Source organism: Protomyctophum bolini (genome assembly GCF_963924005.1).
Source record: "Protomyctophum bolini genome assembly, chromosome: 13".
Lineage (NCBI taxonomy): Eukaryota > Metazoa > Chordata > Actinopteri > Myctophiformes > Myctophidae > Protomyctophum > Protomyctophum bolini.
The window spans coordinates 408,425-423,550 of record NC_137874.1 but is presented as its reverse complement, the minus strand read 5'-3'; the positions used below and the strand labels follow the sequence as shown (position 1 = coordinate 423,550).

The window sequence follows — 15,126 nt, the reverse complement described above, 5'->3', positions numbered from 1 at the left end:
TTGGTCCGTAAATTTCACCATTGTACTACGGATGTTAAGGTAAACCTCTTTAGAGCTTATTGCACCCCTCTCTACACAGCTCCACTGTGGGTGAAGTACAAGAAGGAGAGCTTACGCAAACTGCAAGTAGCCTATAATGACTGTCTTCGTATTCTGTTAAAAAAGCCCAGGAGCACTAGAGCCAGTGGGCTTTTCTGTTCATTGGGTCTCACCACATTCATGGCTCTGTTGAGGAACTTGACATTCAAATCCATGAGCAGGCTGGATCGCTCACTGAATAGACTCATTGGACAGATGACAGATCCTGGCCGTAGTTCTGTAATGTACACTTCTACCATCAGAGGACACTGGCATGAGTGCCTCGCCTAGAGTTGTAACCTGTGGGGCTGGGTAAATGTACTGTATTTGTTTTTCTTTTTTTTTCTCGTATATGTGATGTACTGTCTTACCTTGTGGGCCTGTAATAAAGTTTATATATTACACCTAGCTAAATTTATTTCATATAAAATGTCGATTTCAGTTCTGACATTTATTTCAGAGCTAGTATGTGAAATGTGCTATTAACACATTTTGGATTGCACGATGACAGGCTCTCAGTCAAATCTGGTCACAGACAATGGTGGAAGAAGTACTCTTACTAAAGTAAAAGGATCAATACCAAAAGTGAAATCCCACATCTCCAAATTGTGTATGTTTCGTGTTTGTTTTTGTTTTGTTTTAATCATCAGCCGAAAGCCGTACAACAAAAATGTTGTGTCAACCCATGTGACTTCCATTGGAAATGTATTGGGAGCTTGCATCAGTAAACAAGTCTCATACATCTAGCATGCATCAATGTTGTATGCTAGGCCTGACTCACACCTTCGCAACATTCGCGTTGTACGGCTTCCGGCTGTGTTTCGACTGCCCCCCACCCCCTCATACAACACAAATGTTGTGTCAAACCATGTGAATCCCATTGGAAATGCCCTGTGAGCATCAGTCAATAAGTCTCATACAACAAGCATACATCAGTCTGTGTTGTAAAGGTGTGAGTCACGCCTCCGGCCTCACTCACACCGATCTAGCATACAACATTGATGCATGCTAGATGCATGCTAGATGTAAACAAAGGGTAAGTGTCAATGCATCTCCAATGGAAGTCACATGGTTTGACACAACATTTTTGTCGTACGGCTTTCGGCTGTGTTTCGACTGCCCCCCTCCCCCTCATACAACAAAACTGTTGTGTTAAACCATGTGACTCCCATTGGAAATGAATTGCGAGCTTGCATCAGTAAATAAGTCTCATACAACAAGCATACATCAATCTGTTGTGAACGTGTGAGTCAGGCCTTAGACGCACTAAATTGAGAAAGGATGCATCATGTTACCCTCTGGGTGTCCTGGGATGCAATGCTGTACTCAGTACTGTACTGTAACAGAATCCATGTTAAAAAATAAATTGCGGTAAAGGAATCATAATAAACCCATTTAGCCGATTCTACAAATGTCTTCTGACATTTTCTGAAAAACCCATGTTTTCATGTTAGTCATTCTCAAACATTTTTATGTCAAGGACCCCCAAACATATATGTAATTGGCAGCCGACCCCCATCTGAAAATATGTTGTTCCAGGGACCCCTCAGGAAGCAAAGATTTTAGTTAAAAAACGTTCGCTCTGAGGGGATTTATTCAAAGATTTGAGCCACATTTTCACGATTTTTCAAAAACAGCAGTTCCTAGCGCGCCACTATGAGCTTGTAGAGCTGCTATTTTTCAATAGCTAAAGTATAACATCATTCTTAAAACACCAAAAGGGGTTCCTGTCATCAATGGGTTAAAAGCTAGACAAAGTGTTATTTTGTAAATGGAAGCATGATGAAGCCTTCTGAGGCCAAAAAAAACACAAAGAAACTGCATTCAGGCCTGTAGATCTGCTAATTTCACCATTTCCATTTTTTTGTCAATTCAAGTGGTCAAACGATCCAATTGATCGGAACACAGGTTATTATTTTTTTTCTCCCCCATTTCCTGACAAGTAATAGTTATGGACATACGAGCTTTCCACACGACAAACGGTGAAAAGCAATGAAGCGTGACTTTTCCCATCGGTTAAAAAGAAAGCAGGCAGGCTGTCAGAAGCCAGCCGGAGTCCAGTGAGGTGTATCTGATTAGCACAGACACAGACTAGGCTAGCAGCTCACTCTGTAAGCCTCCCACTGAACACTATAGCAGGAGAGGGGGGTCAATGTCAATTCCGATCCTTTTCCCCTCTTTGTATACATTTTTTGTCACTGCCTATACCCACTTATCCCTAAACTATTTGCCTTTTATTTATTTACCATTTTGAAAAACATTTTAAAATGTTCAACTAGCTGATCTACATCGACACGTTGTGAGCTTGCAGATTGGTGTGATAACTTTTCATGCTACGTTGATGAATTGAATACATAGACGCATTTCCAGACAACGTTAAATTCACACTAGAGAGTGACATTCCGTGGGTCATGTGATTCCCGCGGGATGGGATTAACATTTTTATGAATCCCGTGATCTGGACGGGACGGGAATGAAAGTCAACGGGAGCGTGCAGGAGCGGGAATGACATCTATCTATAGCCTATACTGTAGATCATAATGATCATGTTCAGCTGGTCGCGGCGCCAACCAAAAGAACAGAAGCACCCATATTTGTAGTCATCTTTCAGTGAGCCACTATACTACATACCCATAATCCATCAGTGCTTGTAGCCGGAACTTAAATGCGGAGACTCCGGAAAGAAGCGAAAACTGAACACACAACAACAACAACGAGAAGCACAACAACTAAAATGGATGGCGGGTGGGGAATAATGATCAGTCTGTTAGACTCAGAGAACTTGTCGGTTGTTGACAAGGTTCATGAGACTTGAGCATAATTGTATCAATACTGTGTATGCAGCCTGTACAAATTGCGTAGTGCTAGTAAAATACACAACGGAGGGAGGGACAAGTGGTAGACACACATGCAAATAAAATACTGCTGAGAACCAGCCAAAGATGTCTTCATTTGTCAAACGTAAATTGCCTGTTGGTGCCAAGTCTTCCCTAACCAACAAACTAGCTCGGATGTGTAGCCAGGACTTGCAAACTTTTTCAACCGTAGAGGGGCAGGGATTTATTACGGTTGCCCAGGAGCTGCTTGATATTGGTTCAAGATACGGAGGAGCCATTCAAGCAGAAGAACCGCTACCCTGTGCTCGCACTGTCAGTAGACATGTTGAAGGAGAGTATGACGACAAATTGAAAACACTCCTCTTGGAAGAGCTCAAACAGGTACGTTATGTTGCACAATTGTATATGTAATTGTAAATGCACGTTTATCTCACGCAGTATAAAGTGTACAAAAAATGGATAGTTATGTTTAGTTTTGGAACTTAAAATTAATGTAGCCTACTTAATTCGTTTAGTGCAGAGACTATGCTGTCACCATGGACCTGTGGACAGAGGAGAAGACAAACACCAACTACATCACCGTTACAGTCCATTACATCTTTAACTGGGAGATATAAAACCGCATCCTGGCCACAAGGATGATGGAGGGGGTCAAATTGCATGACCGCACCAAGACTACGGTGGAGGAAATCCTTCAGTCTCTTGGTGTTGCCCTGTATTAATGTATGTGTTAAGCAAATTGTCCTGTATTTATGTATGTGTTAAGCAAATCATACTGCATGTGTAAACTGTGTGTATTATCCTACTATAGTGCTATTCTTTATTGTAAAGTGCTGTCAAATGAGTGTAAAGTGAAATTAAATTATTGTTAATCATTATTCAGTTTTAAGTGAAATTAAATTATTGTTAATCATTATTCTGTTTTAATATATTATGTCTGGGCTTCTATTTGCTAAGCTTTTGAGTTTGTCTTTGTTTGTTTTTTCATATCATAGGAATTTGGCATCCAGAGCAAAGACAATGTATATGTGACTGGTACGTGGTGGTAGCATTTATCAACCTGGTCCTGAAGTAAAAAATATATAATGGAATCATTATTTAGGAAAGTAGAATTTGTAATCACTGTAGCCCTATGTTTCTTGTGTACTGTCTCTTTGTATTTTCAGATTTCAGAAACGTCACACCCGTCCACCTCCATGAAAGTGCTGCAGTTCCTCTTTTTGCCAGTAGGTAGTGGCAGCTTCAACGTTGGATAGCCTTACTGGGGGCTTGGGCTTAACATATTAAAACCGGGAAAGCATCGGGTTCTCAAATGGCAGATACAAGCTCACAGTGAGCTTTGTGCTGTGCTGCAAGCTTTTACATGGCTATTTTTTAATTAAAAAAATCTATCTCTTCTGGGGCTCCACTGGTACAAAACCTTTTCAGATCGGGTCCATGACCAAATACATACATTTTTGGGGTCCTCCTTGTCACAACAAAGTTTGAGAACTACTGATTTAAAAGTCATTTGTGGAATCGGCCACAGATCTTAATGGGTTAAGAAAATAATATGTTTGAGTCTAATGTTCAGTAGAAACTATGTATTGAGTTAAGAATTGTATAAATCTTAAACTGTACAATGCCTGTCTGCCTGAGAACATCTATGCCCGGCAATAATGATGTTGCATATCATGTTGATTTCACTCCTCCACCCCCTAGCTGAACGAAAGGTTAGCCCAGTGGAGTTGAAATTCAAAATCCACCTGTATACCATAAGGTAGCCACAGCTCTCTCTCCTAGCCTGAGGAGTTTCCTGAATACAAATGACAGTTTTCTGAAAAACCTTTGTTTCTATGTCATGTCAAGGACCCCAAAAATATGTATTTGTCCGCCGAACCCCATCTGAAAATATGTTGTTCCAGGGACCTTCCAGAAGCAAAGTTTGAGTTAAAAATGTTCGCTCTGATAGAATATATATTCAAAGGTTTGCGCCACATTTTTACGATTTTTCAAAAATAGCAGATCTACAAGCTCGTAGCACGGCACTCGGTGCAGCGCTATGAACTTGTAGATCTGCTATTTTTCAATAGCTAAAGTATAACATAATGCTTAAAACACCAAAAGGGGTTCCCACCAGAATGGGTCAATTGATGCTAGATTGATTCCTAAAGGCAATCAGCTGGACTCACTCTCCAGGAAGTGCAGCTGGGTGGCACGCCGGGGCACGCTGAGGCTCATGAAGTTGAAGCCCCGGGTGGGTCCGCAGCCGTGGGCCTCAGCGGGGGGCTGGCCCGGGGTCAGTCCCTGCAGCATGCTGCTCTTCCCTGCTCCGTCCAGACCCAGCACCAACACCTGCCTCTTCCCAGCATCCTCGTCCTCCTGCACAAGGACACCGAAGACACGGTGAGGATTATTTCAAGCAGGGGCGTGAATTTTCAAATGAGTCAAAAATGCATTAGAAGGACAATATCACTCACGAGAAGCAGGGACGTGTGTTTTCAATGAATCTAACATGCATTAGAAGGACAATATCAGTCACGAGAAGCAGGGACGTGTGTTTTCAAATGAGTATAGCATTCATTAGAAGGACAATACCAGTCACCAGAAGCAGGGATGTGTGTTTTCAATGAATCTAACATGCATTAGAAGCACAATATCTGTCACCAGAACGTGTACATTTTTAGTGAGTATATCTAACATACCTTAGAACAGCAAGTGATTCTCAAACTTTTACATTTCAAAACTCTGACAGTAGACAAATAGAGGTAAATGGACGACTTCACGACTACGACAAGAACTCTATTATAATTTATAGACAATCAGAACACCATTTATTTTTTTTAATAAATGGGGGGGGGGGGGGGGATGGGGGGGTTGCGATGCAAGGTGCGATGCGCAATGCGAGGCGAGCAGACACTGACTCACATTGAATTTGGCTTAAACAACGATATAGCAGAGAGAAACGCATGCTTGGATTGGTCTCATTTATTTTAAACGATAAGCAACAACTGTTCCTTTGCCTTATTGTAGCAGCGTTCATGAAAGCAGTGACGCACAAATAATTAGGCTTACAATAAAACATCCGACCGTACTAACAAGTCAACTTTAAATAAAACTGCTTGACACAGGCATTACCTCTCAAATAAAAAAAATTATAATCCAGACATTGTAAACGAAAGGCATTTTGTTTCTCTTCAGATTGAAACTGAAGATGTGAAAACACCAAAAAAACACCACCCGATCGTAACATGAATGTTAAATCAATTAAACCCTCTAAGCTCTCTATGGAACAAAAAACTAAAAAAACTTAAAAAAGTAACAGTTTGGCTACCATTTTTCTTCTCCTCTTTCCGTAACATTAACTGAAATAAAGCGTAATTTAATCGAGGCTTTATGACAGCAGCAAGACGAGTGCTTGGTGCGAGGCGCACGCATGGCTCGCAATCATAGCTGCATAGGCGGCGGGTGCATAAGGCTAGGGAAGGCTTAGCCTTCCCAAAAATTATGCTGGGTATTTTTTTAAATATATATAATATATGTGCGCAGCATTATAGAAGGCTATTGTGTGTGTGTGTGTGTGTGTGTGTTGTCGCTGCCCCCTGGTGATCGCTGATCGGCAACTGGGCTAATCAGCATATGATTGAATGACTACTATTGGTGTCTGTAAACCTCGTCCTTCCAGTCGCTTTGTAGCAAAGAGTAGCGCGCGCTGGTTTGTTTTGGGAAACAGCAAAACGCAAAATGTATTTTTCAAGGCAAAGATAAAGTAGCCTAATTCAGAAGAAGAAGCTGTGAGTCGGCTGTCAGAACTCAGTGCCCGCACGGTTCACAGTTCACACCACTGCAGCAACACTGACACGTTCAGCGGAGTGACTGCTGTCTCTGTGCCGTCTGTGAAGAGCCATGAGCCGCGACTCCCGGAGGGGCAGCAACACTGACTGACTCGAGACTTGAGAAAAAGACGTCCAAAAGTCGTTGTCTGTGTATAGGCTAATTCATTGGTAAAAGTATGCTAAATAACTAATTTTTAGACCATCTGGGAAAGAAATAAATAAATAAATCCGCGGCGGCGGCCTCGCTTCGCTCGGCCGCGAGAGTCCCCCCACCAACGCAATTCTAGCCTACCCAAAGGTAAAACGCACCCGCCGCCTATGCATAGCTGCCTGGGAGAAATGCGAGGCCCCGTGCTTTAATAATTAATTTGTTAATATTCAAAACTATACAAAAATGATCACATTTCTATCTATAAGGACAAACCTTATTAGAAAAAATATTAATAGCATATGAAAGCCTTTTGAAATGTGTATAGGTTACTGAATTGCAGGTGCTGCCAAATAAGTATAATTACTAGGCTACCTCAGGCTGCCAGTCAGTTGCGCAAATATATATCAGGTCAGATCAATTAGCAGAGCGGAGCAGGTTCTCACTCTGCAGCACAATGACCAGCTCTTTACTTATACTTTAATAATATTAATATGACATAGTGTTGGATCTCCATTCTCCAGACAAACAAACCTTGGATTATATTCATTGTATTTATTTAATTCTTCTACGAGGTAAGAAACTATATAAGTATTCACTGTTCGCACAGCACCCATGCAGGCAGGTGTTCTTAATCTCATTCCCATCAAAGTAGCCTCACACTAACTTTGTGATCAACCTTCTTAATGTGCATATTTTATTTGTAAAAAGGAACACTGTATTAACTAAGACATGGCAGTATAATATTGGTGCAAAATGGAAATATGTAATTAAATACCGGTAGTTGAGAGAGAGAGAGAGAGAGAGAGAAATGCTTTGAGAGAGAGAGAGAGAGAGAGGGAGAGAGAAAGGGAGAGAGAGACAATTGCTATTGCTTAAGGCGCGTTCGCACAACCAAAAAAGCGGCTCTGTCTCTGAGAGTGCAATATTATAGTTTAGTTACTGTACTGATATGATATTAGTGCAGAAAAGAGACAATAAATCCCGCTTTGGAGAAGATGCGCTCCGAAGGGGTTGTAGTGGCAGGGAATCAGTGACGGATAGAATCCTCTTCGCTATATAGGTGCCAACTTTGCATAACGTGGCACATTATTCACAGTGGTCGTAGACCTCTTTGCATATTTTAAAATGCAACCATGTAACTTTTTACTTATTTTTCCTGCGTGGACCGCTGGACGGCATGACTGTAGCTGCTTGACTTCCTTGTTTAACACGTGAGGACGGAGGAGGCTCTGCGAGGCGCGAGCATGGCTCGCGGACCAAAATGGGCCGTCTCGCGGACCAAAAGGGGACTTTTTTTTTAATGACTATTCGATTAAAATTTTCTAAATCGATTCCCGTGCGTATCGATTGAACGTCGATTAATAATTTTTTTGGGGTCAGCCCTACTACACACCCTCCGCCAACCTGGGGAGATCAATGGACTTGAACTCATGCTTCCTTCATGCATGCGTGTCCAAGTTGCTCCTTTTCACCTGACAGGGGGAGTTTCCCTGGTTGGACGTAGCGCATGGAAGGAACACGTTATTCCAACCTAGCCTGGTTAATAAACCAGACCGAATCAGCCGTTGGCAAAAGAAAAATTGCCTGCCGGTGGAATACGGTCTGGAGAGGCTCAATTGTACGCCCATTTCCTACACCAGAGAAATGGGGCGGCCAATCGGGACACGGTATGCAATATGGGCGGGCTTTGGTACAGTGACTTTCAACGCTTGAGACCTTTGACTGACAGTAGCTCTGATCAATTGCGTCAAAGAGAAAATGTTTCAACCCACCGTCCTGGAAATTAAATCCAAGCTGAGCCTCCCTAGACTAATATCCCGCGGTCCCTGCGATATTAGTCTGGTTTATTAACCAGGCTAATTCCAACCAGTTCCTTTCCCCTCCATCAGGCGTCATGGCTGGCCAGGGGGAGGTAGTTTAGAGACCAGGATTACTGCATGTTTTTTGTGAGGGTACCTACCCTAGGGGACACGGGGAGAAAATCCACACTCCACACAGAAAGGCCCTTTCGCCAACCCCGCCTCAGGTATGAGCACTGATGACGCGGAGGAGAGAACACGGCCTGTGCCCACAGCGTCCCCAGCGGGAATCGAAACAAGGACCTTCTAGCTGTGAGGCGACAGCACTACCGACTGTGCCACTGTGCCCCACCCAGAACACCATTTCTCATTTGACACAGTGGTGCACTGACAACTATGCCTAGAGTTGAATGTGGACAAAACAAAATAACTGGTCATTGAAACAACCTACACTGGCCTTAACCCTCTCCTCAATCATGGCAAAACTGATTGACAGTTTGACAGTTTAACATATCTTGGACTCACTATGGACAAAAATAGACTTAGGTTTGATCAACACATTGCATCTATCATAATACGTTTTCAGCAAAGACTGTTTAAACTGTAATCCATGAATTAAGATCATTAATTAATGTCCAAAGAACCTTGAGGTAGAAAAGGGTCAGTTTTAGTAGGAGTTTTGTCCCTCGGCCTTCGCAGCATTAAAATAACTGCAGAAATGTCCATAGGAGAGTGTACAGTGGGGATGTATGGTTTGTCTTGGTGATATGTTGTTCTGTGCTGTTGAATTTTCTGTTGGTATTGAAGAGACTGTGAAGACAAATATAAAGATTATTAAGGGACCAAGAAGTCACTTTGGTCACTTATTGTTTTTGTGTTTATTTTTCTTCTCCTTCTTCTGTCCCTAATAGATACATGCAGCGTCATATGCTTTTGCAACTGTACAGTATGGTAGAGTGTCATGCCAAATAGCACTGAAAGCATATACAAAGAGAAGTTTGTACGTGAAAACACACTGTAGTAAAAAATACTGAATGATGTTACTGTTTAGAATGAGTGAACTGACTGTGTCTGCATAGCTCAGTCGGTAGAGCTCTCACCTTTGGACCACAGGGTCACTGGTTCAAATCCAGGTAGCGACAACTCAGCCTGTGATTCTTATTTGTGCATATTGTTCTTATTGCGTATTGTCTTCTTTCTTGGTCCCGCCTTATCGCTGCTTGCAACTATATTTATTATTATTATAACTTATTGAAGGTCCATGGACCACTTTGAGAACCAGTGCATTCGAAGCAACAATGCCAGTCACCAGAAGCAGGGACATGTGTTTTCATTAGGATAGCATAATAATGAATAAATACATAAATAGTGACGCTTCCTGCAACACATTGCGACGTTCATAATGGCTTATACTCAACAAAATGGTTCAGAAATGGTTACTTTAGCTCTATCTATGGTGTTGTTTTTGCAACTATGTAGTTAAGTACTAGGCTGCACATAGTGTTTCAATCAGAGTGTATCGTTTGTTGGCCTTTCAGTTTCAGCATGATCACAGGTTATATACAGTTATTAAAACACTGAATTTCTCTGCTGCTACAATAAAACAACACAAGCATTTACTCTCATGCCATGCTTTATAACCTATTACTACTATTACTATTACTGCTATCAAATACAACTTTCCAAAATATAACCCATTAAACCCTAGTCAAGTGTTTGTCCAATTCTCAGATCATGGTGCTCTTGTTTTCCATTCATTAGCTAAGTAGCCAAAGACGTTCTGATTGCATGCAGACATGTTCATACTCCATATTACTCCATACACCCATAGTCTTCTACTACAGGGGTTCCCAAACTTTTTCATGTCAAGGACCCCCAAATTGACACTTATTAGCCCCGCGGACCGCCATTTGAAGATATATGCCTGCAGGGACCTCCCTAAGCCCCTAAGAGAAGATTTTTACGGCTCTAGCAGTGATTCTCAGCCCGTTTAATTTCAAGGACCCCCAGTTTGATATGTATTAGGCTACGGACCCCCATTTAATGGCATTTCTATCTCTGGGACCCCAATTTATATTGTAAACCATTTGGTACACCCATTTGGTACACTCTCTGAGTTACAGACCCAAAAGGGTCCATTTGGTTCCTAACTATCATTTAGCTGGGGACCCCCTGGAACTCCCTCAAGGACCCCTGGGAGTCCCTGGACCCCACTTTGGGAACCACAGCTCTACTACGTCTCATGTCTAGGTTTGTGATAGACAGGTCTGCTTATGTTTACAATTTACAGGCATTTAGCAGATGCTCTTAATCCAGAGCGATTTACATTAAGCAAGAACAAAGAAGCATGGCAATATGTATACACATCAAAAGTAGTTATCATAAATCATACGCAAGCTAAGAACGTAATAGTAGAATATCTATATAATGAAACTATGCATACAATACTTTATAGTGCTATGTCTACATCAAATGCTATCTAAGTCTACATAAAAATGTCATGGCTAGGGCAAGTGCTACGTCCATGGACTACGGCGGAAGATTAGTCCTTGGGCCAAGTGCCCATATATGACATGTCAGTACCGGTGAGGCGGCAAAGTTTAGTTGTGATTTTTTTATTCCTATACATCCCTAGATTAGGTTTTGATATGATAGACCTTGCTGACTGGCAGCTTTTTAGTGGTTATCACCTCAAACCCCCCTTTTTGGTATATGGCTCTGGCGAAATTGTGTAAAGGCAAATAAAAATTCACTAAAATTACATAAATACACATGGAAGTGTGAAATTTGGCATGGAGTATCCTGACACATAGGGGTAAGTATCAGAATAGGATTTTGGGGCTATCTACCATTGTATTCTTAAATATGACCTACATCATCCTCAGAAACACAAAAATATACACTGTCCGTTTAACAACAACAAAGATGGTTATTTTCCAGCACATTAGGGTGAATATAACTGCCTCACTTGTATATAGAAAACTTCCCATATCCTTAAGCTTCAATTTAAGCCCAAGATGACCTCTCTATCTTGAAGATTACTCTTTCTGTGGCCAAAATGCTGCACTATACCTCAAATCGGATACATTTTCATTATCAGTCACTATAGCCTTCCAGAGTCCTAGAATGTAACAATAGGTTCACATGTTCTGCAACTACTGCTGTCTGAAGTTAGAAACATGAATACTACAGCAGGAACACAAATGCCTTTTATTATATTTATATTTATTTATTATATTATATGCACATAATATCTTGTTTCAGTACATAGCCTATCAATATAGTCACCCAAATCAATGTGCACCCAAATGTTAATAATAAAATAGAAATGTTGAATAGGAGAAGAGGTAGAAACCTGATTGTGTCCACCTTGATGCATTAATATAATTCAACCATCATCACTCCATGTCACCCTCAATAAATATATGTGAAACCACAAGCCGACTATTGGTCCTGCATGGTTCTCTATGCCTCACACTGGTGTAAGGGTGATATAGCCTACAACCAGCAAACCCCTTCGTACAGTATACAATTCTTTCATGGTCCTTCGAGCACGGATCACCCTGCCATCAGAGATGGACCGGAGTCCCCCTCCCCAGCTCCACCGCCACCATCGGCGCAGGAGCGACCATGGGCCCCAGCCCCCCAGCAGTCATGGCCCTCAGCTGCTGCTGGGGAGCTGGGGCCATGGTTGCTAGGGGGGGCTGGGGGCCATGGCTGCTGCTGGGAGCTGGGGGAGTGGGGGCCATGGCTGATGGGGAGCTGGGGGCCATGGCTGCTGTTGGGGAGCTGAGGACCCTGACATGCTGTGAATGCTGGACCCTATAGAGCCCAGACATGCTCCTAATGTAAGGATTGAATTGATACCTATTTAATTGAATCCTATAGAGCCCTGAATGCTATTTCAGAGCCCTATAGACCTACATGACGAAAGTGCTGGACCCTATAGAGCCCTGACATGCAGTGAATGCTGGACCCTATAGAAACCCTGAAATGCTGTGACTGCTGGACCCTATAGAAACCCTGAAATGCTGTGAATGCTGGACCCTATAGAGCCCTGACATGCTGTGAATGCTGGACCCTAGAGCCCTGAAATGCATTGAATGCTGGACCCTATAGAGCTCTGACATGCTGTGAATGCTGGACCCTATAGAGCCCTGAAATGGCTGCTGGGGAGCTGGGGGCCATGGCTGCTGCTGGGAGCTGGGGGAGTGGGGGCCATTGCTGCTGGGGAGCTGGGGGCCATGGCTGCTGCTGGGAGCTGGGGGGGTGGGGGCCATGGCTGCTAGGGAGCTGGGGGCCATGGCTGCTGTTGGGGAGCTGAGGGCCCTGACATGCTGTGAATGCTGGACCCTAGAGAGCCCAGACATGCTCCTAATGTAAGGATTGAATTGATACCTATTTAATTGAATCCTATAGAGCCCTGAATGCTATTTCAGAGCCCTATAGACCTACATGACGAAAGTGCTGGACCCTATAGAGCCCTGACATGCAGTGAATGCTGGACCCTATAGAAACCCTGAAATGCTGTGACTGCTGGACCCATAGAGCCCTGACATGCTGTGAATGCTGGACCCTATAGAGGCCTGACATGCTGTGAATGCTGGACCCTATAGAGCCCTGAAATGCATTGAATGCTGGACCCTATAGAGCTCTGACATGCTGTGAATGCTGTACCCTATAGAGCTCTGACATGCTGTGAATGCTGGACCCTATAGAGCCCTGAAATGGCTTCTGGGGAGCTAGGGGCCATGGCTGCTGCTGGGGAGCTGGGGGAGTGGGGGCCATGGCTGCTGGGGAGCTGAGGGCCATGGCTGCTGCTGGGAGCTGGGGGAGTGGGGGCCATGGCTGCTGGGGAGTGGGGGCCATGGCTGCTGCTGGGGAGCTGGGGGAATAAAAAAATCACAACTAAACTTTGCCGCCTTTTCGGTACCGATATCTCGTCCGGCCCAAGGACTATCTGATTGTTCTTACAATACCCCCTTAGATAGCACTTTTTGTAGAATTAGATAGCATTTGATACAGACTTATAGCATGTTATGTAGACAGCACTAGAATTGCATTGTAGTCATAGCACTTCATAGTACATATGTATAGCATAGTACAGTATATATGTATAGTTTAGTTTAATTATATAGATATTCCACTGTTACGTTCTTAGCTTACGCTTGTTTCATGATAACTACTTTTTATGTACAGTATGTGATGTATTGCCATGCTTTTTGTTCTTGCTTAATGTAAGTCGCTCTTCTAAATCCCCTTAGGTCCAGGGGTAAGTAAGTCCATTCCGAATAGGGCTTTAGACACACAATCTTAGTAAAAAAACAAAACAAACAGTGAAGAGTAATGCATTTAGGAATAGCTGATGCAACCCAGCTAGGCCAGCAGGGACACCTGCCAGTGTGATGTGTCTGTATAATAAATGATTGTGCTCTCATCTGTCTGCTCTGAAAGATAACAGCCAGAGCCAAGGAGACGTGTTCGTTCACTATGCCTATAAAATATAGTCTCCTGACTGCAGCTTACCTCTGTTTAATACTAGAGGCAGAGAGAGAGAGAGAGAGAGAGAGAGAGAGAGAGAGAGAGAGAGAGATGTTGCTTAGCAAGAGGGAGAAGGACATAGCGGATGGCAGGGAGGGAGATATACAGAGAAAGAGAGGAGGGGAGGGGAGAGAGAATGGAGAAAGAATAATTGATGCTAGGCAACAACGGTTCATGTAAGGTCAGTTAAAAAGAAAGTGAAAGAAACACGAGAGAACAAGAAAGAATGAAGGACAGAGCAGGAGAGAGAGAGAGAGAGAGAGAGAGAGAGAGAGAGAGAGCATCTTTGTTGAGTCACACAACCCAGAAAGAAAAACACAATCACCAAACCAAAATGATCATGACTCACTGAAGATAACTGACTTAATACCACGCAACAAAAGTCATTATATACAAAATAACTGAACATTAGAATACAGAGTGTGTGTGCATGAGTGAGTGAGTGTCCATGCACAGGCATTTTAAAAAACATAGCTTTTTCTATGGGGTTTGTTCACATTCTGGACGGGAACACCTTTTGGTGTTTTAAGGATTATGTTATACTTTAACTATTGATAAATAGCAGATCTACAAGCTCATAGTGCGGCACCGAGTGCTGCGCTACGAGCTTGTAGATCTGATATTCTTAGAAATTGTGCTTCTGGGGGGTCCCTAGAACAGCGTATATTCAGATGGGGGTCAGTGGCCAAATTCATATAATTTTTGGGGTGCTTGACCTTGACCTTGCTTGACCTTGAGAACCACTGACAGAAACATAGGTTTTTCAGTAAACTATCGGGATTTAGAAGGCATTTGTAGAATCAATGCAATGGGCCTGGTCTACAAGATACGACTTCCGATCACCACCAAGATACCTGCACCAGCAGTGTTGTTTTTGACAGAATTTTTTAATTTTAGTTTTTAGT

The 15,126-nt window shown here is 42.8% G+C and overlaps 1 protein-coding gene across 1 annotated transcript in view; it reads right to left on the bottom strand.

The window, feature by feature from the left end:
- The window catches only part of arl10 (ADP-ribosylation factor-like 10), a 41,439-nt gene that overhangs the window by 21,989 nt on the left and 4,324 nt on the right, over positions 1 to 15,126 (bottom strand). The window contains exon 2 of the mRNA XM_080779902.1: positions 5,087 to 5,276. Coding sequence (XP_080636028.1) covers positions 5,087 to 5,276 — 190 coding nt within the window. The remainder of the gene's footprint in view (positions 1 to 5,086; positions 5,277 to 15,126) is intronic.